This window comes from Bombina bombina, chromosome 6 (assembly GCF_027579735.1).
Source record: "Bombina bombina isolate aBomBom1 chromosome 6, aBomBom1.pri, whole genome shotgun sequence".
NCBI lineage: Eukaryota > Metazoa > Chordata > Amphibia > Anura > Bombinatoridae > Bombina > Bombina bombina.
Window position 1 is genome coordinate 593,615,347 of NC_069504.1, and position 24,826 is coordinate 593,640,172.

A 24,826-nucleotide genomic window follows, 5' to 3' on the forward strand; every position below is an offset into this window, starting at 1 on the left:
AGGGACCTTCTTAGGAACCACGCCCAAAGGGCCCACCATCCTGAATGGGCCCACCATCCTGCCCAATGCAACCTCTTTCCCCAATTCACTCCTAACTACCTCCAGAAATTCCCTGGCCAATTTCAAATTCCCATGGGCCCTAAATCCCCTGCCCTCCATGAACGGGATCCAGAAACCCGAGCTGAAACCCATCAGCAACAGTTCTGCGTCCTCTCTCCCTCACCTTCCCCTAGCGTACCATTTTAACCACGGCACCATCCTTTTGAGCTTCACTGGCGTCCTGGCCCTGTGTACCCACCTCCCCTGACCTGGCCGGGAACCTCCCTCTCTTAAAGCATTTTGCGTAGGCATGGGAGTCCCCACACCCTGAACACTCGTGCTTATACTTACAGCTCCCCCAAATCTGCACTGCCCATCGTTGAACTGGAAGCACAAGCCTTTTCTGAGGGCCGTTGCTGCCGCGGACCCACTTCCCGCCGTTCCTGCTCCCCCAGGCCCACGAAAGGACTGCCCACCGTGGAGTGGTGTCATCATCTCCAGTCAGATCCCCATATCGCGGTCATCCCACCTCATGTCCTGCCTCACCGCTATCCTTCGTCGAAACTGCTCATTGCACCGCCACCATGTCATACCGCCATAGGTCCGATAAGCTGCAGAGATTTCATCAAAGTAACAGAACAGCGCAGAACCTTGCTCTGGGAACTTTTCCATCACTACGCTTGCCAATATACAAAAGACCCTGGACCAATTCCCGAATGTCTTCGGCAACTTCCTGTATCTCTTCTTGCGTTCCTCCTCCACTTTCTTACCCTGTTCTCCTTTGGTATCCTCTTTTATTTCAACAAACTGCTCCAAAGGAAGCAGAGAAAATATTTCCAGAAACTCTCGTTTCCATATTTTCTCTTTGATGTCCTCGGTCAGATGTATGCCCAGCGGCCCTATCGTACAGAGGCAAGGGGGGAGAAAAGAGAGGGAGAAGGGGAGGGGAAAAAGAAAGAAGAGAGGAAAGGGGGGGAAGAGATAAGGGGGGGAACAGATTTTTTCAATAAGCAACCCCTGCAGGCCCTTACAATCACCCACGTGCCCCCCAACCCCTAAGGCCTTTATCCCCAGGCCGCCAGGCTTGTCCCTTTAGTACCAAAACTCCCCTGCTTGCTTACCTAGGGCCCGTTACCGACCCCTTACCTAGGGCCCGTTACTGACCCCTTACCTAGGGCCGTTACCGACTCCCCCCCCCCAAAATGCACCAATCCTCCCCAGCCCGTGCTCATCCTCGCATGGGCCTCAACCCCCCAAGCAATCAACCCTCAGGGCCCTCCACTGGCTCTCACTCATGGCCCGCATTCCCTTCCATGGCCCCCCCTTTTTTTTTTATATGCTTGCCCCTTGGCCTTGCGCCCTCCATGGACTCCTCCGCACTACCGCCACACTACCATACACCACCTGCTTACCAGCCTCCTGCGTCCCCTGCCTCTCCACCATCCGGCTCCTCCCGACTCTTCCTCCCGACTGCTGGACTCCAACCTCCGCTCCGGCTCCTCCACTGACACTGCGCACCTCCGCAGCTGGTCCCTCCTCTCTTCCGGCCCTGTCCTGCTGTCCTTCTTTCTAACCAAGCAATAATTAGACAAGCATTACTTAAGTCATTCTTTATTGTGTCCATCCACCACCATAATTACCTATAGCCAATGGTGTAGAACCATCCTTTCTATATCAGTGTGTTAACTGATTTGTTGTTTTATTTTTCATGTTTTTCTTGAAGAACTTATTGTATCCCTATACAGTAGAATGTGTTGCACACCTTTATGTACAGTTTGGACCATTTATGGATGCTTTACAATATGAGTCATGAATATATTCCAGGTTTTGGAAATGCATTTGGCAACGAAAGTCCATTTCTTCAGGCTGAGAGCATTGTTTGGTTTCGATTCCATAATTACATGTCAAACAGATTTGCTGACACCCATAAGGACTGGTCTGATGAAGATTTGTTTCAACATGCTAGGAAATGGGTCATTGCTATTTACCAGGTAAACAGTGGTTCTAACTATAAAGAAAATAGTTATCCAATTAACAGTTTCCATATGCAGCATTCAGTCTTAAAGGAACATTAATGTACATTTAAAATGCACCACAATGAAATGTACAGCAAACATGATACACTAGCTGTTTAGACTCATTCTACTGATGCATGCTCGGTGGGTTGCATGCAGAAGATAAGTTTCAACATACAGTATGTAATGAATTACCTCAGAAACATTTTTACAGTCATATTACAGATACACTTGAAAGTGAATTTGAAATGTACTTATATATCATTTTAACCTCTTGCATGTAGAGAATCGCACTTTATAATACTTTGCATTCTCTGCTTTGTGCATAGGACAACAGAATGTTGTTCTCCAGCACAGCCGACAGGGTTAGAAACTGAGGAGGGAGAATGAGGAGGGATCAAAAACGATGTGTAACTTCATAAATCTAAGATACTCAGTTTTCAATGCACTAAGCCAGGTTATGTAGTGTAGCATATTATATAGTGCTGTATATCATATAGCGCTGTATATTATATAGTGCTGTATATCATATAGTGTTGTATATTATATAGTGCTGTATATTATATAGTGCTGTATATCATATTGTGTTGTATGTTAAATAGTGCTACATATTATATAGTGCTGTATATTATAAAGTGCTGCATATTATATAGTGCTGTATATTATAAAGTGCTGCATATTATATAGTGCTGTATATTATATAGTGCTGCATATTATATAGTGCTGTATGTTAAATAGTGCTGCATATTATATAGTTCTGTATATTATAAAGTGCTGTATATTATATAGTGCTGCATATTATAAAGTGCTGCATATTATAAAGTGCTGCATATTATATAGTGCTGTATATTATAAAGTGCTGCATATTATATAGTGCAGTATATTCTATAGTGCTGCATATTATAAAGTGCTGCATATTATATAGTGCTGTATATTATATAGTGCTGTATATTATATAGTGCTGCATATTATATAGTGCTGTATGTTAAATAGTGCTGCATATTATATAGTGCTGTATATTATAAAGTGCTGTATATTATATAGTGCTGTATATTATAAAGTGCTGTATATTATAAAGTGCTGTATATTATAAAGTGCTGTATATTATATAGTGCTGCATATTATATAGTGCTGCATATTATAAAGTGCTGCATATTATATAGTGCTGTATATTATAAAGTGCTGCATATTATAAAGTGCTGCATATTATATAGTGCTGTATATTATATAGTGCTGTATATTATATAGTGCTGCATATTATATAGTGATGTATATTATAAAGTGCTGCATATTATAAAGTGCTGCATATTATATAGTGCTGTATATTATATAGTGCTGTATATTATATAGTGCTGCATATTATATAGTGCTCTATATTATATAGTGCTGCATATTATATAGTGCTGTATATTATAAAATGTTGCATATTATTTAGTGCTGCATATTATATATAGTATTACTGTTGTAAATATTGACCATAAATGATCTTGATTAAAGGAATATAATCTAGTCAAAATTAATCTTTCATGATTCAGATAGAGCATGCAATTTTAAACAATTTTCTAATGTACTCCTATTCTCTATCTTTATTTGTTCTCTTGATATTTTTATTTGAATGTAAGCTTAGGAGCCGGCCTATTTTTAGTTCAGCGCCTGGGTAGCGCTTGCTGGTTGGTAGTTATATGTAGACACCAATCAGAAAGTGCTACCCATGTGCTGAACCAGAAATGGGCCGGCTCCTATGCTAACATTCTTGCTTTTTCAAATAAAGATACTGCTTCTTAACTGCTGTTTCCGGTGAGCCTGAAGGCTCACACGGAAACAGATGCATAAGGCACCATACAGTGCTTAATAATTTGGCCCCTCTATCTGAATCATGAAAGTTTAATTTTGACTAGACTAACCCTTTAAAGCTTTTGCATTACATGTTTGAGCAAACATATTGCTCACATATCTAATAAATTGTTTGTTGTGCTTATCTTCCAGAACATTGCCTTTTATGAATGGTTACCTGTATTTTTGTCAAGAAACGTGTCAAATTATGAAGGTAGTAGTTCAAACTGAAATAAGTAATGTAAGAAAACGGGATGCAGTGTGTGTGTCTGTGTTTGTGTGATTGTGTTGTTTTACTAAGCTTTAGGTCAAAGATATTTCACCAAATAAAAAAATAAAAATTGGTCTGAAATAGTGATTTTTCTTAAATATTGCACTCTCCTCATGATGTGATAAAAAGAAAAAACTCTACCCATTAATATATACACAGACTATAAGATTTGCCATGGGTAGGTCTAAAGTGTAAGTGACCGCTGTTACCTCTCAGTTCATTTAAAATGGATACAATCACAAATAGTTTTCAAGGGTTTGTATAAAGGAATGTTTTGAGTATGTCACAGTGGAAATAACCCAACCTATAGCTAATGATAGGAATTTAGCAGGTCAAAATTTAGCTGCTAATTGCCTAATATTTGCCCTCCACACATTTAGCTTCTTAATACTTTATTTAATTGGATTTAATTTTAAAATCAAACGTAATACACCACTTACACAAAGAAAAATAAATATAAATTGTTGAGATATACAAATCCCACAATTGCCCAAAATATACACAAAATAACACATTATATTATTTGTTTAGGTGCATATAACCTTTGTCAATGGCAAAACATGAATATGCATAACTCTTATTTTTAATTAAAACATATAAAAAAGTTACTTAATACTTTAAAAGGTAAAGGGAGACTATGGCATAGGACAGATTATTTTTAAAGAAAGCCATACATATGCTAAATTAAGAGCATTTGCCAAAATTCACCAAAATACACCAATGACACCAACACTTGCTGCATAGTAGCCAAGCAATGCAATTATGTAAATAAAATGGCTACTTTGATTATAGAGCTTTTTTTTTATTATTATTTTTAATGTAGATATTTTGTAATGCAGTTCTTTATTTCCTGTATATACAGTATCATGGCATATATAAATATTTATTTTAAAGTCCCTCTTTATTGAAATGCACTAGGGAAGGTGATTTATGGACCCTGGCACTGGAAAGCCCAAAATAAATACAAATACAGCTGTTTTAATTTTTTTATTTTTTTTTTAGCAAGATTTAATTAAAACACAAAATATTAAAACATGTAAACAAGGAACAACAGAAACCATTCCTACCATTATGCACTTTTTATTATTAATTTATTATTATAATTTCTTTAAGGTTACAAACAGTTTGTGGACTCAAGTATTTCTCCTGAGTTTGTTACTTTAATGGCACAGATGCTGCAAACCATGATGCCTCCTGGTGTTTACATGAGGTAATGACACTCATACATCTGCTTGTCCATAAAAATGATACTTAAACTGTAGTGGGAGAAGGATATCCTCTAAGAGGCATGTGTATCTGTATTCATTCAATTTCATTTTAAGGGAAATTACACACCTCTTGCTTATTAGTAAACATTGTGCTTGTGCCACAATCCAGAGTCAGGCTAAAAAGCAAATTCTATAACCAAGTATATTTTTTTCAAAATACTGCCAATCAAATAGCTTGTTTTGGCAATTTGAATAATTTTTAAGAAAACCTAGTTTACAGAACTTGGTTTTTGGACTCTCTAGAGACAGTGGGTCACTCACAATTTTTATACAGAACCAAGAAGTGTTTAATGTCCCTTTAAAATTGATGCATTTTTAACAGTGGCAAATTCTAATTCTGTTACAATAATTACATTATTAAAGAAATATGAGTTTAAAAGATTAAACTCCTTTCCTCAAGCCTAAAATTGTGACCTCTTTTCACAAACAATTGTAACTATATCACCTTTCAAGTGCCTTTTTTAAAAAATAGACCCGATTTGGCTATCCTCCTCGTAATTTAAATCCTCCATTCCACTTATTAGTTTTGTGTCCCTTCTCTGAATTTTTCTAATTCTGCAAAGCTCTTTTTTAAAACTGGTCCCCAGAACTGCACTCCATACTCAAGGTGAGGTCTTACCAGAGATTTATATAGGAACATAATTCTGCTTTCCTCCCTTGCATCTACACCTCTTTTAATACATGTTATTAGCCTTAAAAGCTATTGCCCTGCATTGTGCACCCATCTTTAGCTTGTTATCTATAAGTACTCCCAAATCCCTTTCCTCCTCTGTTTTGCTAAGTCTAGTCCTATTTAAATAATAGGTAGCCTGCTTATTTTTACTTCTATAATGTAGAACATTACATTTACTAGTATTAAATCTAATTTTCCATTTACCAGCCCATTCTTCCAATTTTGTAAATCCCTTTGCAAAGCAATTTCATCCTGCACTGACCTAATCACCTTACAATAATTTCTGTCATCTGCAAAAAAAAAAGAAAGAGATGTTGCCATTTAAACGGAGTATGATCCATTTACTACAAATCGTAGCTCCCTGTCTTTTATCCAGTAATTTATCTATGAACTAACATTTCCAGCTATTCCCAGTCCCGTAATTTTGTACAATAATCATGTGGCACTGTATCAAAAGCCATTGCAAAATCCAAAATCCAAGTATATCACATCAACTGATTCACCTTAATCTATAAAACTGTGATACTTTTTTTTTTTAAATGTTGATACCATTTTCAGCTAAACTAGAATCTATCTTATTATTTGTAAAAGCATCAAACATAATCTATGGAATTGTGGCAAAGTCTGAAAGCGCTACTTCTCAATAAGAATCATATAATCATTATAAAGCCAATCTTTAAAGGGACAGTTCACCCAAAAAAAATTCTCCCATTTAAATTGTTCCTAATGATCCATTTTACCTGCTGGAGTGTATTAAATTGTTTGCAAGTAGCTCCTTTACCCCTATTTTGGCCTTTGAAATTGCTGATTTATACTGAAAGTTTTAATACTGGAGTCTCAGCTATTGAATAGCCGAAGTAAACACATCCAGCAGAAGAAATTAAACTCACAGTGGGGGGCATTATAGTTAAGTAATAAAATGATAATTTACCATTGTTCTCTACATGTATTGTGCCTTAGTTTTCCATACAAATATAAGATAAGGAAGCAAGTGAGTGTACACAAAGTGATAACATAATGAGATAAGATATTACCTGAAGCTCAACCGATTGTAATAGGCTGTGGTTTAAAAGCACAAAACCAGCTACTTCAGATACACAAATAAACCTGAAAATGCAATTTTTCATACATTTTATACTCTGCAGCTGGTATACAAGTCATTAAAATACATTAATAGAAAAACAATTTTACAGTGTACTGTCCCTTTAAATTTGCGGTTTAAATATGAAGATTCTCATTTGTGGTTTTTTTATTTGTTTCCCCTCTTTAGAAACAACAAGTGTGATTTTCAGAATGTGACTGGCTCAGACGGTAGGGCGTGGCCAGCTTTCCGAATGTGTAACAATTACTGGAGCAGAGAGGTCAGAATTTTATACAATGAAGCAGCTTATCAATACAGATGAATACATCAAAACTAATAAATATCTAGGTTAACATTGTTAAAAAGTTGAAAAAAATGCAATTCTGTAAATAATATGACATGCTTCTTTATTTTGATGTAACAAAGGTAATTTAGAATATAACCAAATATGGCCTAGATTACAAAGGTGCCCAAAAATATTAATACATTATGCGTTAATATCTATCAAGCACAATCAATGGCCCTTTTATTTTTGAACTCATATTAAGTCCAAAGTTATTTTTATCACTCGAATAAGTGCACGCTAACATCTGCATGTCTGATAGCATGAATGCACTAAATCCCTTGCATAACAGACTTCTATGGGGGCGTGCTGTAAAATTCAAGTTGCATATAGCTCAAGTGCAAAGCCGAGGGTGCGCTAAGCTGCTGGTGTGCAAGTAGTACATTTCTTCATGTAGTTCTGTGCTGTACTAGTAATCATAATCGTTTACATCAGTTCTTAAAAAAAACAGATTTTACAGTGACTTAAAGGGACAGTCTAGTCCAAAATAAACTTTCATAATTCAGATAGAGAATATAATTTTAAACAATTTTCCAATTTACTTTTATCACCAATTTTGCTTTGTTCCCTTGGTATTCTTAGTTGAAAGCTAAACCTAGGAGGTTCATATGCTAATTTCTAAGCCCTTGAAGGCCGCCTCTTCTCTTAAGGCATTTTGACAGTTTTCACCACTAGAGGGTGTTAGTTCATGTGTGTCATATAGATAACACTGTGCTCACGCACGTGGAGTTCCAGTGAGCCAGCTCTGATTGGGTAAAATGGATGTCTGTCAAAAGAACTTAAATAAGGGGGCAGTTTGCAGGAGGCTTAGATACAAGGTAATCACAGAGGTAAAACGTGTATTTATATAACTGTGTTGGTTATACAAAACTAGGGAATGGGTAATAAAGGGATTATCTATCTTTTTAAACAATAAAAATTCTGGTCTAGACTGTCCCTTTAACTCACCACTTATAATACGAGTGCAGTGAGCTCACCACCCACTTGTAAAATCAGATTGTGCGTTATTCTTTTATCAAAGTTATGCAAATGATAGCGCACCCTGCCCTATTGATTGCTCTCCCCTTGTCATCCTATTTGTTTAATCAATCCTTCCCTACATAACATTTGTATGCATTAACAATAATGCTAACACCATCACAAATACAAATCCTTTTACAAAGTAGTAGTCAAAGGTGGAAAAATCATTGTATTTGTTAGATAAGAACTTGTAGATGGCATCTAACTCATTTATGTTATTACATAGTGTTGAAAATGATACTAACTTTAATACTTTACTATATTATTTTACAGAATTTTTAAATGTATTAATTGTTATTGCAAAGATACAAAACAAACATATTTGAGATAAAGTACATAATAACTTTTCTGTAATTAAACATGCACAGAATTGACAGTGACAACATTGAAGTAACTGGTCAAATCTTGGAGCAATTTAAGTAAGCTAAAGTAGAAATACTTCTGCCTTCACAATAATATAGCTATATAATTTGTGGCTGTGGAGAAGACCAATAAATATAAGGAGGAAGGGACTATAGAGAAGTGGAAAAATAGACAGAAGGTGAAAAATGTGGAGGGAGGCGGCGAGGGAGAGATGGAACAGGAGAGCACACTCCAGGCCCTCCTGAAGCAGACATCCTCTTATTATATGATAACAATTAATTATCACGTTCCGCGCTTATGTGAGGTGTTGAAGAAGATTCCAATACTGTTCTACTGGATTCCCAGTGGAATTTAATATCGTAAAATAAATCCATTTTATTTTTCTTGTAGTAGCTATATTATTCCAGCATTAGAGCTTCATCCATGTGTACTATACAAGCACTAATAGTAGGGGTTAATTGTGACTCCCATATTCTAACTAAATGGGATCTCGCAGAGTTAATTGAGACTGAGGCGAAGTTTACAGGGAAACCTGAGTAATACGTTTAATAGTGCTAGGGCTGGATCAAGTACTACTTTTGTGATTTGCCCCAGTAAAGTGTTAAAATAAGTTTCTTTAGAGGAACAAAATTACTGCAGTTTGTGACAGTCCCACCAAATGGGGAGTAGGGGTGAGATACCACCGGGTTAGGATTTTATAATTAAGAATTTAATTTTTTTATGCAGCAAGAGGGAAAATCAAATTGACAGATTCACCTCTAAATATTAATTTAATATATTTTAGTGTTCTGTTTCAAATCATGCAGCATTCTGTTCTTCTTTGCTATGTTTGTAGTTTGACCAATAACACCAAATAATTCTGTTAAATCTTCAGTAGCGGATATGTGCTTAGCATTGTTGCACTGGCGATGTTTCTGTGTTCCATATTATTCGATTTTTAGAGGCTATTGTACAAAAAGTAACATTAACAACATCTATTTTTATCTTTATTTTAGAACACAAACTTGCAGACAGCTATCAAGATTGATGAATTGTTGTTGGGTATGGCATCACAAATAGCTGAAAAAGAAGATAAAACAGTGGTTGAAGATCTAAGAGGTATTCGTGCAGCCATTGTTTATAGCAATGACATACCTGTTACAGTATGGAGATTATGATGATGATTAACACATCAATCTAAAGGATTATAGTATAGATATGAGTCTTAATTACAATTAACTGTTACTGCCATTAAGTATTGATCAAGCCTTCACTCTTTCTCGTTGGAAAACCATTTAAAAGAAAATCATTTGTTTTAGTCAATCTGTCACTGCTCCAGCAACTTAGATGGGCATCACGAATATGTATGTGATTTCTAATGCATATAGCGGAAATTGTCAGTAAGGGATCCAGAGAGGCTTGTTTGTGCTGTTTTTCAGTCTGTTACATTGATGACATAGATAATAAATCAAAGGCAAAGTGCCATGTCATCACATATACTTTGTTTAACATGTGAGACCAATTTCACTAGCTAATATTGTGGACTTATAAATTGATATATAAAGTATGTATAACAATTTGTGTTGTTTAGTATATGTAACGTGGTAGTAGTTAGCAGAAAAGGCCACTATAAACTTCTAAAAAACATTGGCTCTAAAAAAGTGCAGGTGTTATGATGCTTACCAAATTGCATGACTTGTTTGTTGTTGCTTAGACTACTGGTATGGGTCGATGAAATACTCTCGTACAGATTTATCAGCAGCTAGTATCCAGCGTGCAAGAGACCAGGGGTTATCTACATATAATAATATGCGGAAATATTATGGCCTAAAACCTAAGGAGAAGTGGGAGGATATTGGCAACCAAGGAAAAGAGGTAATTCTATTGCATTTTAATATGATTTACAGGATGCAAATAAAATATAACCCACTTTAAATAGGGATCTAAACCATAATTGTAAGTTCATATCTCTAAAACAAAATTCCCAATTTGCATTACCAGCAACCACATTCTTTAACTGAAATGTCAGATCAAATAGTGTCTTCTAAGCAATTATGCTGCAAATGTCACTTTAAAAACATTAAGGAATGATCTGAGAGCAGTGTTCACTCACATAACTACATTAAAGTCAGTACCTATGAAAAAGCCATTTGCTTCATAGATTTAGAGCATATTCAAAATTAAGTTGTAATGGACTATTCAGCGTCTTTTATTAAAGGGAGAGTCTAGTCAAAAGTAAGCTTTCATGATTCAGATAGGGCGTGCAATTTAAACAACTTTCTAATTTACTTTTATCATCAAATTTGCTTTGTTCCCTTGGTGGTATTTTTGAAAAGCTAAACCTAGGTAGGCTCAAACTGATTTCTAAACCGTTCAAAAGTGTTCACAGTCAGACAGTACTAGTTCATGTGTGTCATATAGATAACACAGTGCTCACTCCCGTGGAGTTATTTAGGAGTCTCCACTGATTGGCTAAACTGCATGTCTGTCAAAAGCACTGAGATAATGGGGCAGTCTGCAGAGACTTAGATACAAGGTAATCACAGAGGTAAAATATATATTAATATAACAGTATTGGGTATGCACAACTGGGGAATGGCTAATAAAGGGATTATCTATCTTTTCAAATAATACAAATTCTGGTGTAGACTGACCCTTTAAATGTACTTTGTTCTCTTAGTATTCTTCATTGAAAAGCATACCTTAGTAGGCTGAGGAGCAGCAATGCACTATTGAGAGCTAGCTGGTGATTGGTGGCTACACACATATGTCTCTTGTCTTTGGCTCACCATATGTGTTTAGCTAGCTCCCAATACTGTATTGCCGCTCTGAAGCTGGATTTAACTATGTGTTTAACCCAATGTTAAATTATGCAACAGTGAAAGTTATTTTCAGTTGGTCATTAAAGAGCAGACAATGTTTTTAATTACATTTGTTTAAGATGTACAATTAAAAGCAACAAAAGATCTCAAAGCATAATACACTATTACCACTTGCTGAAGATGAAGTTTCATCCCCTTACTGTGATTGTCTTCTTGTGGAGTTAGAGAATAGCCAACCATCCTATATTATAAAAGGCCAAGTGTTTGTCTGAAGCCGTCATGCGCAGTAGAGACAAACACTTGGCCTTGAGATAGGGAGCGCGAGGTACACAAACAGCTGTGAGGTCTGGGGAGCGCGAGGTAAGCTGATTGAAACAGCCTGTGGCAAGAGATATGGAGCGCGAGCTACTCAACGCTCCCCAGACCTCACAGCTGTTTGTGGCCGACGGGAGCGTTGCGATGGGGGCGTGGCCGGGCGTCGCGGTGGGCGTGGCCGGGCGTCGCGGTGGGCGTGGCCGGGCGGGTGCCGCCGCGATGGGCATGGCCGGGCGGGTGCCGCCGCGATGGGGCATGGCCGAACGGGGACACGCAATAACAAGACTTCAAGACAGAGTCAGAGAGGGAGCAGGAGAGGGGGGGGAGAAGGAGCAGGAGAGGGGGGGAGAAGGGACAAAGAGGAGAGAGAGAGCCAAAGGGGGGAGAGAGAGCCAAAGGGGGGAGAGAGAGCCAAAGAGAAGGGGGGGGGAGAGCCAAAGAGAAGGGGGGGAGAGAGAGCCAAAGAGAAGGGGGGGGGAGAGCCAAAGAGAAGGGGGGGGGAGAGCCAAAGAGAAGAAGGGGGAGAGCCAAAGAGAAGGGGGGGGGGAGAGCCAAAGAGAAGGGGGGGGGGAGAGCCAAAGAGAAGGGGGGGGAGAGCCAAAGAGAAGGGGGGGGAGAGCCAAAGAGAAGGGGGGAGAGCCAAAGAGAAGGGGGGGGAGCCAAAGAGAAGGGGGGGGAGAGCCAAAGAGAAGGGGGGGAGAGCCAAAGAGAAGGAAGGGAGCCAAAGAGAAGGGGGGGGGAGAGCCAAAGAGAAGGGGGGGGGGGAGAGCCAAAGAGAAGGGGGGGGGAGAGCCAAAGAGAAGGGGGGGGGGAGAGCCAAAGAGGAAAAAGATCCAAAAAGGAGAGAGAGCCAAAGAGGAGGGAGAGAGAGCCAAAGAGGGGGGAGAGAGAGCCAAAGAGGGGGGAGAGAGAGCCAAAGAGGGGGGCAGAGCCAAAGAGGGGGGGCAGAGCCAAAGAGGGGGGGCAGAGCCAAAGAGGGGGAGGGAGAGCCAAAGAGGGGGGGAGAGAGCCAAAGAGGGGGGAGAGAGCCAAAGAGGGGGGGAGAGAGCCAAAGAGGGGGGAGAGAACAAAAGAGGGGGGAGAGAGCCAAAGAGGGGAGAGAGAAAGCAAAAGAGGGGGGGAGAGCCAAAGAGGGGGGGGGCAAAGGGGAGGGGAGAGCCAAAGAGGGGGAAGAGAGAGAGCCAAAGAGGAAAGAGAGCCAAAGAGGAGAGAGAGCAAAAGAGGGGAGAGAGCCAAAGAGGGGGGAGAGAGAGCCAAAGGGGGGGGGGAGAGAGCCAAAGAATGGGGGAGAGCCAAAGGGGGGGGGGGGAGAGCCAAAGGGGGGGGGGAGAGCCAAAGGGGGGGGAGAGAGCCAAAGGGGGGGAGAGCCAAAGAGGGGGGAGAGAGAGAGCCAAAGAGGAGAGAGAGCAAAAGAGGGGAGAGAGCCAAAGAGGGGGGGGGGAGCCAAAGAGGGGGGAGAGAGCCAAAGAGGGGGGAGGAGAGCCAAAGAGGGGGGAGAGAACAAAAGAGGGGGGAGAGAGAGCAAAAGAAAGGAGGGAGAGAGCAAAAGAGGGGAGAGAGAGAGAGCAAAGGAGAGGGGGGAGAGAAAGCAAAAGAGAGGGGGGAGAGAAAGCAAAAGAAAGGGGGGAAGAGAGAGCAAAAGAGAGGGGGGAGAGAGCAAGGGGTGGGACCGCTGTACTGCAAAAAATGGCCCGTGTACACGGGCTTTAGTACTAGTATATTAAAATCAGCATGTGACAATAGTGACGATTTTCTACTGCTTTCTAATTGACGATTATTTATGACTATACAGATAACATAATAGTTTGGGTGTATGGTTAAGTATGTTTCTTGGTATAAAAATTTATAAATAAAAGCTATAATTTTGTTTACGTTTGTAAAAATATTTTTTTAGGTATATAATTGAAAATTTCAGACTCTTATTTTTAGATTGTAATAAAACAAAATTATTATTTTCTTCCCTCAGACCCAACATTTGTATCAAATAACTCTATGGCTATTTGCTGATTCGTTTTATTTATAAGTTCCAATATACTTTGTTTTTCAGATTTCCATGCTTTTAGGATCAATATTCTTTAAATCAAGATAGCTATTTTAACAAGTCTAACATTACAAATATGATTTCCTGTCTAATAAAATAATAAAGTTCTTCACATATAATTCTTCATTTTAGAATTTTATTCACCAAAAAATTAACTATATTCCTTAGTCTCTGTTTTTTTAGGGCAGGTCCAGAAATAATGGATTAAGCCAACATGTAAGAGAATTAGGACATAACTGTAACTTTGAGGGTGTTATTTATATGGCATTTAGCTATTATATAGGCAGTAATATAAACTTTATAAGGAAATTTAAATGTGAGAAAGTTGCTTTTTCCGCAGAGCGTATGGTCCTTTTAATGTCTCATACATCTAATTCCTCAAAATCTCTTTGCTAATTTAATGAGCTTATTAATTCCTTGTTCATAAACTAAACTTTTGTATAAAAAAGTTATAGAAAAAAACTCCTGATCTGTACAGTATTAACCCCTGTTCTAAAAGCAGCCAATCCCAGTCATAACCAAATTCCTTTCTTAATTACATATATACATGTTGTATCTGTAAATATACAAATAAATTGTATATTAAAATGTTCTATTAGTTAATCTATATATTTTTAATCCTTTTATTTGCCAAATGTAAAATACTTTTTTGAGTAAGGCCTTGAGGAAAATTCTTGAGTTCTTTGGAGAAATGGACTTTTGGATAATTTATATTATTAAATAAATATTACACTTTCTTCTCACTTTTATAGTTCTCTCACTAGATCAATGCCTGAGCAAGTAAGTTGGTTCAAAATATATAACATATTAACTTAATAATATCAACCTAGCCTAAAGGTTTCCAATTGCCTGCTTTATCTGTGAGGTAATTTTTTCTTTCTTTCATGTGATAGCTTGCTAAGTATATAATCCATAACTCTTGTGGTAAAATAACTCTTAATGCTAACAGATCTATCATCTATCTATCTACTACATTCTGCCAGCTGCACTAATATAATCAAACAGACAATGTAATTTTAATAAAAAAGTTTGACTAAAACTAGCGTACTTAAACTATTTTGATGTATTGTTCTTTAAAATATTAATGGGATTGTTAAAACTAAAAAATAAGAAAACATTTCATGCCATTTAATACTGTTTCATGTGCGATATGCATTATGTCTGTACTAGTAGAATTAAAGGGACAGTTTACTCCAAAAATATTTCCCCCTTAAATTTGTTCCTAATGATCCACTTTACCTGCTGGAGTGTATTAAATTGTTTACAAGTATTTCCATTACCCTTATATTGGCATTTAAAATAGTTGATTTAGCCTGTGGTATCCCCACCCATTCTGAAAGTTTTTGGCCTTGAGGCCAAGCTGTGTAAACACAGCCAGTAGAAGAATTTACACTCCCAGTGGGATATAGAAGAGATAAGGTAATAAAATTTTAATTTTACATTGTTCTCTCCAAGTATTGGTGATTGGTTTATGGACAGATATAAGATAAAGAAGCAGGTATATGTACACAATGTAATAAAGTAATGAGATCTGATTATACCTACAAGCTCAACCCGGGCCATTGTATTAGGTTGTGGCTTCAAAACACAAAATTAACTAATTCATATACACAAATAAACCTTAAAAAAGAAATCTCATACATTTTATACTCTGCAGCTGGTAAAAAACAATTGGAAACACATTAAAGGGACAGTCTACACCAGAATTTTTATTGTTTTAAAAGATAGATAATCCCTTTATTACCCATTCCCCAGTTTTGCATAACCAACACAGTTATATTAATATACTTTTAACCTCTGTGATTATCTTGTATCTAAGCCTCTGCAAACTGCCCCTTTATTTCAGTTCTTTTGACAGACTTTCAGTTTAGCCAATCAGTGCCTGCTCCCAGATAACTTCACGTGCACGAGCACAGTGTTATCTATATGAAATACGTGAACTAACACCCTCTAGTGGTGAAAAACTCTTAAAAATGCATTCTGAAAAGAGGTGGTCTCCAAGGTCTAAGAAATTAGCATATGAACCTCCTAGGTTAAGCTTTCAACTAAGAATACCAAGAGAACAAAGCAAAATTGGTGATAAAAGTAAATTTGAAAATTGTTTAAAATTACATGCTCTATCTGAAGCATAAAAGTTTATTTTGGCCTAGACTGTCCCTTTAAGGAAAAAACAATTTTATAGTATACTGTTCCTTTAAAGACAAAAAAATATATTATTATTTTATGTTATTCTAAAAAGTGCTGTTTTCATTAGTTTACAAAAAATCAGTCATACACAATATAATATCACCAGATAGGTTTAGAGATTAGGGTTAGGGTGTATTATTAGGGTTACAGAAAGTGTTAACGCTGTTGATTTTGAAATTATTTTTAAAGCCACAAAATCTCCACTCACAGTACAGTGGTGACTATGACTATGACTATGCTTTGTATAATGTTTATTTTTCAAAAATGATAAATAATGCAGATTGATTTGAAATTCATTAATGTATAATGTATAATTCAGGTAAGTCATGCTCTTGTTTTCCCAATCTCTTTCATATGGATATGTTGTAATAAAGTGCATTGATTTGGATTAACTTAATATATATATATGATATATATCAATTTATTCCAAGACAATTACTGTCATTGTATTGTTAAATATTTATATTGTATATAACAAATTTCACTGAAATGTTTTTATTGATTGTTGAATAGAAATAAGTAGAATTACAATTGTGTCATGGTTATTCCTAACACTGTTTCCTTGAACACTGTTTTTGTCTGTTTTTTAATTAGCTGTTACAGAACCTTGCATCATTGTACGAAAATGACATTGAAAGGCTGGAGCTTATCCCTGGAGTAATGCTGGAGATAAACGGAGGGCCTAGTGAAATAGTCTCAAACATCCTACTGGATCAATTCCATCGTCTAAGAGATGGAGACAGGTTTTGGTTTGAAAATGAGAAAAATGGGTACATTTTATTACAATACTTTTTTCAAGCAGTAAACACCTTCAGACTTTTATATAAATTGTTTTAGGTTATTTATGCCCCTTTTTCATGTGATTTAGCTCTGACACCACAGAGTGGATGATAACCTGTGACATATAATTCCGTAATTGGCTCTATCAGAAACAACTATAGAATATTTCACTGTGTACTAACATAATGCCAGTGACTCGCTTTTTTGTCTACAGAAGCAAGCCTAGATTGGCTCCTCCAAATGGTATTTGAAACAAGTACAGTAAACAAGATTTGTTTTAATATTGTTTAGACTTAGTTGATATATCATTCTATAGCAGGACAGCAGATATGTCTTGTAATTACGTGTTACTGTCCCTTTAAATAGCTTAACAATGTTGTTGTAGTAGCATTATATAGAATATATTTTAGATGGATTACTGCAAATGCTTAATTAGTAAATTGACCAGCTAATGAATTAATTATTTATTTAGGCCTAGATTATGAGTGGAGTGCAAAATTGCGCTTTTGCAAGCACGATATTTGCGCTCCACTCATTAATACCAGTGTACGCAAAAGTTAGGCGCAATGCGAAGGCGACCTCACGTTCGCATTGCCTGGAAGCCTTGCTTTCACGCGAGTGCGTTTTCCATAGGCTCCAATGGGAGCCTCGTTCTTATGCCGGGAGACACGGCAAAGCACTTAGTGCAGCCGGTAATTTGGGCAGCATTGGGCAGTTAAAATGAAATATACGTATATATACATATATATTTATGTGTTTATATGTGTATATACACACACAGATTAACACATAAATATAAATGTATATAAGCATATACTGTATATTTAAAGTAAAAACACAGTCACACATAGAACACAATAAAAAAAAGCCCCTTTATTGCTGGTTTTTTTCTTCAAACAATCCACATCCTCACTTTAGCCCCTTATAACTGCTTTATGCAGTTTTTAAAAAAATAAAAATGCTTATATAATTTTTTTATTGAAAGGAACTGTTCACTTTATTTGTGGGGGGGGGGGGCTATTTAAGCACATTGTTTGCTTAACCAAAGGTATGATCTCTGGTTAATTGCGCTAAGCACAAAGTGCTCCCACAAGCACTTGTAATAACGTGCACCAGTAAACGGGCAAATTTGCCCCTTTGCGGACGCATGTTAAAATAGCGTTCCACTTATAATCTAGTCCTTAATGTTTACATTTTAACCTGAAGTCCTTCTAAACATATATAAATTTATTTTTTAGTAATCACTTCCTATAATATAATAGATTTTTTTTTATTTAATTGTGTACTATCAATGCTCTTTCTACAAATATATTCACCTTTTACATATTTTTTTACAGTTTATTTACAAAAGAAGAAATAATTTGGATTCGGAGTATTACATTTCAAGATGTACTTGTAAATGTTACCAGTGAAAATAATTTTCAACAAGATGTATTTACATGGAAAACAGGTAAGTGACTTGTAGGAGACAGAGACGAAAATTGTCAAGAGAGGGCATTAGCCCTATCATTCTTACTACCAGGCAGGTAGGAAACCACATAACTAAACCGAGAAAAAAATAACGCCCATCTGGTATGTCGGGGCGACAAACGTTTTGCTTCAGATAGATAAGTTAAATTCTTGTGGTTAGTAAGAATGAGCACTGGTACGCTCCTCGAGAAGATGCCTCCATTCCTTGAGTGCCAAAATTATGGCCAGTAATTCCCTGTCTCCAATTTCATAATTGCACTCTGCTGGAGACAATTTCTTTGAGAAGAAACCGCACGGATGCAAAGAACCATCAGGTGTAGGACGCTGAGACAAGAGGGCACCTACTCCAGTCTCAAACACATCGAACTCAAGAACGAAAGGCAGGACAGGGTTAGGATGAGCCAGAACTAGAGCGGCAGCAAAGGCAGTCTTAAGACGATCAAAGGCCTTAATGGCAGTAGGTGACCAATGGAGTGGATAACATATTATTATTATTATTATTATTATTATTATTGATTATTTGTAGAGCACCAACAGATGCTATAAACAAAGGGGGAGTACAACAAAACAATTATAGGGATCAAATGGGTAGAGGGCCCTGCCAAGAGTTGCACTGTTGTAGTCAGCTCTTAAGAAGGTGATCTACAAACAGCTGGACTCATAGGCTTACATGCTAAGTGGGTTCAGGGGATAGCAATGGAGGAGTGGAACTGGTATAAATTAAGGTTAGCACAGGTTGTATGCATCATTGAACAGTAGAGTCTTTAGGGAGCACTTGAAGCTTTCAAAACTAGTGGAGAGTCTTGTGGAGCGAGGCAGAGAGTTCCACAAAATGGTAGCCAGTCTGGAGAAGTCCTGTAAACGGGAGTGCGATGAGGTAACCAGAGAGGAGGAGAGTAGGAGGTCATGAGCAGAGCCAAGAGGACGGGAGGGAGACAAGGTCTGAGATATAGGGGGGAGCAGTGCAGTTGAGGGCTTTGTATGTCAGAGTGAGAATTTTGTGTATGATCCTAGAGGCACGAGGAAGCCAGTGAAGGGATTGGCAGAGAGGTGCAGCAGATAAAGAGCGACATGTAAGGAAGATGAGTCTGGCAGAGGCATTCATTATGGATTGCAAAGGAGCTATGCGGCAAGTGGGGAGACCAGAGTGGACAGAGTTGCAGTAATCGAAGCGGAAAAGAATGAGAGAGTGGATTAAAATCTTAGTTGTGTCTTGTGTAAGGAAGTGTCTAATTTTAGAGATTTTTTTAAGGTGGAAGCGGCAGGCTTTAGCCAAGGACTGAATGTGAAGAGTGAAAGAAAGATCTGAGTCAAATGTGACTCCGAGACATCGGGCATAAGGGGTAGGGGTAATGATGGAGTTGTCAACAGTTATAGAGAGATTGGGCGTGGAGATTTTGGAAGAAGGGGGGAAAATAAGGAGCTCAGTTTTGGAGAGATTTAGCTTGAGGTAGTGAGAGAACATCCAGGAAGAGATGTGAGAAAGACAGTTAGCGACATGGGTTAGCAAGGAAGGAGATAGGTCTGGTGCAGAGAAGTAGATTTGGGTGTCGTCGGCATACAAATGATATTGGAAACTGTGGGAATTTATTAGGTAACCTAGTGATGACGTGTAGATTGAGAAGAGAAGGGGACCGAGGACAGAGCCTTGCGGTACTCCGACAGAAAGTGGTCATGGGCAGAGGAGGCCCAGAGAAGGCTACACTAAAGGTACGGTTTGACAAGTAGGAAGAGAGCCACGAAAGGGCTGTGTCACAGATGCCGAAGGATTGGAGGGTTTGGAGCAAAAGAGGGTAGTTAACAGTGTCAAAGGCTGCGGACAGATCAAGGAGGATAAGCAGAGAGAAGTGGCCTTTTGATGTCTCTATGGAGTGATGGGAATGAAATCCAGATTGCAGTAGGTCAAGAAAGGAGTTTAACGTAAGGAAATTGGATAGGTGTGCATATACTAGTTTTTCGAGAAGGTTTGAGGCCAGAGGGAGGAGGGAAATAGGGCGGTAGTTGGATGGGGAGGTAGGATCAAGGGAAGGTTTTTTGAGGATAGGTGTGACCAGTGCATGTTTTAGCGATGAGGGAAATATACTGGCACTGAGGGAGAGGTTGAAAATGTGTGTTAGTATGGGGTAAGGGTAGCAGAGAGGGAGGGGAGTAGCTGTGAGGGGATAGGGTCAAGGGGACAGGTAGTGAGGTGAGAGCGTAGTATAAGTGCCAAAACTTCTTCCTCAGTAACAGGGGAGAATGAGCTAAGTTTAAGGTTATGTGGGTTGTGGTTGAGTGAGAGCATTTGAGGGGGGAGAGAATGGAATTATGTTGAGAGCAGATTTCATTTCTGATGGAGTCGATTTTGTTATTTAAGTGGCTGGCAAAGTCTTGAGCTTACAGAGAAGTTGTATTAGGAGGTGGGGGAGGGCGGAGGAGAGTACTGAAAGTGGAGAGCATACGTTTTGGGTTTGAAGATAGATTAGAGATAAGAGTAGAGAAGTAGTGTTGCTTATGGCGATTAAGGGCAGAATAGTAGGAGTTCAAGATGAATTTGTAATGAAGAAAATCAGCTGAACTCCAAGATTTTCTCCAGTGCCGCTCAGCAGTACGGGAACATCTGCATAGGTACCGTGTCAGAGGAGTATGCCAGGGCTGAGGATGAGTGTGTGATTTTCAGGCTAAGGTAAGAGGGGCCAGATTGTCAAGGACGGATATAATGGTGGAATTATAGTGGCATATAGATTGTTCAGGGCAGGAAAAGGAGGAGAAGGATGAGAGGAGAGGTTTGAGGGAATTAGCAAGCTGTTGCTGATCTAATGACATAATGCTTCTGTGAAGTATGGTGTAAAGAGTAGAAGGAGGGAGAGTTGTAGGGAGGGATGATATGTTGCAAGTAAGGAGATGGTGGTCAAAAGAGGAAAGGGGAAGATTGTGAAGTTTGAGAGAGTGCATCGATAGCTAAAGATCAGGTCAAGAGAGTGACCGTCTTTGTGAGTGGGAGAATCAGTCCATTGTGACAGACCGAAAGAGGAAGTGAGTTGCAGAAGTTGTTTTGCAGATGAGGCAGTGGGATTGTAAAGAGGGATGTTGAAGTCGCCAAGAATGATGGCAGGGGTGTCTGAGGAAAGGAAATAAGGTGGCCAGGCAGCCAAGTGATCTAGAAATTAAATTGAGGAGCCAGGGGGCGTTATATGACTGCAACACGTACAGAGAAAGGGGAGAACAAGTGAATCATGTGGGCTTCAAATGAGGGAAATGTGAGGGAAGAGATGAGATGTATTTGTTACAAGGTGCAGCGAGAGGAAAGTAAAATACCTACACCACTTCCTTGACTATTACCAGACATATGACAGAGCAGCAGTGGATGCTGTGTCTAGGGGAGAGAGCCAGAAGGTTGAGGGAGCGGGAGATGAAGAGGTCATGTATAGAAGTGAGCTTGTTGCAAAAAAGAGCGAACTTTCCAGAGTGCATGAGGGAAAGGGGTAGTGGCTTTTGATGCAATAGGAATGTGAGTAAGGTTTGCAAAGTTTTGCTTTCTGAGTCTATGGGACGGTACACATGGATGTGCACGGCTAGGCAGTGGTTGGGGACCAGGATTAGGGGAGATGTCACCAGCAGTAAGTAAAAGCAAGAGGGAGAGTGACATGAGATGGAATACTGATTTGCAGTGGTGAGACTGCTTTTGAGATGAGCTGCAGGGGGGAGAGAGAGTGTTTAGGAATAGGTAAAGTTCATGAGTACAAAAGTAAGGTGAGTTTAATAGAGATGGGCTAATGAACAGTGCAGGTGGAGAGAGAGAAGGAGTAATTGAACAATGTAGTTTGTTATAGAGACAAGAGGTAGCAAACATGATTATGAATATATTGAGCATTTTTACAAAAGTGGGAACCAGTTAAGCACATAAGACAACACAGAATTACAGTAGCAATTGCATTAGAAAACAATGGTTTATGAAACATAATTTTACAAAAGCACTGTCAATTAAATAGCCCGCAGCACCGGAGTCAACAAGAGCCTGGTTGACTATGGAGGAGTCCATCCAGGAAATGACAACCGTGACCAAAGGTTTCTCCTTTAGCGGTTCTGGGGACGAGGATAAACCACCCAAGGTCTGCGTTTCCTGGCCATATAGGACAAGACTTCAAAGGGTGGCCCTGTAACCCACAATAGAGGCAGAGCCCCTCCCTCCTCCTAAAGGCCCTCTCCGCCAAGGAGAGACGCATGAATCCCAACTGCATCGGCTCAGCAGTACCTGGTGACTCGGGACCAGGAGGCATGGGAGGAGAGGGAGGCATGGGTGGGAGACAACGAAAACAGGAGACTTCCGCAAGTGCTCCTTGAAAGAGGGCCTCTCTCTGAGTCTGATGTCAATTAAGATCAAAAAGACACCAATGCCTCAAGAACATCTGGTAAATCTCTGGCATCAGAGAGCCCATGAAAGAAAGCGGCAACAAGGGCTTCATTGTTCCAACCTACCTCTGCGGCAAGCGTACAGAACTCAATGGCATACTGAGCAACAGATCTTGTACCTTGCTGAATGGACATGAGTTGTTTAGCAGCAGAGGAGGAGCGAGCCAGAACATCAAATACCCTTCGAAAGGAGGCCACAGAGTATTTTGAAATCACAGGTTTATTAGTCTCCCACAAGGGATTAGCCCAAGCAAGAGCTGTGTCAGAGAGTAACGAGATGAGAAATCCCACCTTAGCTCTGTCAGAGGGAAACGCCTGAGGTAGCATTTCAAAGTAAATGCCCACCTGGTTCAAAAACCCTCTGTACTGAATAGGATCGCCTCCATATCACTGAGGTAGAGGTGCAGAACCAGACATGCTCCTGGTAGGACTAGGTGCAGCAGCGGAAACAGGAGCAGCCATAACTTGCAGGACACTTTGGTCCAAATGTGCAGTGCGAGTCAGCAGGGTTTGCAGGGCTAGTGCAAATTAGTCCAAGCGGTGATCCTGTTCATCCAACCTGGAAATGATGGTAGGTAAAGGTGTATTATTAGCACCATCAGGATTCATGGCCCTTGCGTAATGTCAGGGTGCCAGGAATCAGACTGAGACGAGAAGTGCAAAAATAATCACACCTTTATTACTAACAAAAAATAATAAAAGGTCCACAATTCAAATAACAAGCCAGGAGTCAAAACCAGAGCTGGTAGTCAGACAAGCCGAGTCAGGAGCCAAAGCGAATAGTCAGACGAGCCAAGTCAGGAGCCAAAGCGAGTAGTTAGATGAGCCGGAATCAGGAACAAGGAGAACAGCAGAGCCAGGAACAAGCCAGGGATCAGGAACCAGGAGGGACGTCAGACAGCCATGTAATACATAGGAACTGGAAATCACAAACAGTTCTGAGACACGCAAGGGCAAAGCATACTGAACAGAGGCCCTTTAAATAATAAGTGATGAAATCACAATTCTGAGACTGCAACCTGTCTCACATGGATGATGTACACCAGTCTGGCCACAAAAGCGTGTGCAGGAAATGAGCAGCATCACACACTATGCACCAGAGTCAGCAAGAGAGGTGAGTAAAATGGCTGCCAGCAGCACATGGCATACAAAGCAGAGAAAAACCCTGACACAACAAAACTAAACTAATCCGAATGCATTTGTATTTAATACATCCAAATTAGTTTCGGATTTATTTGTTACATTTGAATGGCCATGGACTAATCACAATTACACTAGTATTGTACAGTATATTAGGTTATATCACTCTGCTAGCTCTGTGCAGGGCACATTATGTAGCTTGTACCTGTGAGGTTGGTACTTAGGTGGGATGTGCTGTGTATTACACTAGTATTATGTACTGTATATTAGGCTATATACCTCTGCCAGCTCTGTGCATATTGTCTAGCTGGTACCTGTGAGGTTGGTACTTATGTTGATTCAGATGGGTTACACCTAATATACAGTACATAATACTAGTCTAATACACAGCACATGCCACCTAACAGATATCGAACTTCCGAATTTACGAATCAAATCCTAACCAAATACATCTGAATTTATTTGAATCCGAATGAATCCGAAACGAATACATTTGAATGTATCCGAATTCAAATCGATCCGAAAACGAAATTTGTAAAAATCTGAATCGGTCCGAAACGAACCAAAACAAATTTTTCCGCCGCACATAAGTCTAATGATTACAACTCTTTGATTAAAAGTCACCTGAACTGTGATTATTATAAGACCTCTCTAAAATGTACCAAGTTGGAAACATAATATCAAATAAGGGGTACCACTCTATCGTTAACAGACTTCTCTTTCACAGCAGTTTGTTTTGCTTGGAACTTACTTTTTGCTCATGCATTCTTATTGTTTCTGTTTATGTGTGATAC

The 24,826-nt window shown here is 39.1% G+C and overlaps 1 protein-coding gene across 1 annotated transcript in view; it reads left to right on the forward strand.

The window, feature by feature from the left end:
- LOC128664529 (dual oxidase 2-like) overlaps nucleotides 1–24,826 on the forward strand; it is a 95,189-nt gene that overhangs the window by 20,160 nt on the left and 50,203 nt on the right. The window contains exons 7-14 of the mRNA XM_053719349.1: nucleotides 1,864–2,030; nucleotides 4,041–4,101; nucleotides 5,272–5,368; nucleotides 7,370–7,460; nucleotides 9,902–10,004; nucleotides 10,600–10,760; nucleotides 16,845–17,020; nucleotides 18,368–18,480. Coding sequence (XP_053575324.1) covers nucleotides 1,864–2,030; nucleotides 4,041–4,101; nucleotides 5,272–5,368; nucleotides 7,370–7,460; nucleotides 9,902–10,004; nucleotides 10,600–10,760; nucleotides 16,845–17,020; nucleotides 18,368–18,480 — 969 coding nt within the window. The remainder of the gene's footprint in view (nucleotides 1–1,863; nucleotides 2,031–4,040; nucleotides 4,102–5,271; nucleotides 5,369–7,369; nucleotides 7,461–9,901; nucleotides 10,005–10,599; nucleotides 10,761–16,844; nucleotides 17,021–18,367; nucleotides 18,481–24,826) is intronic.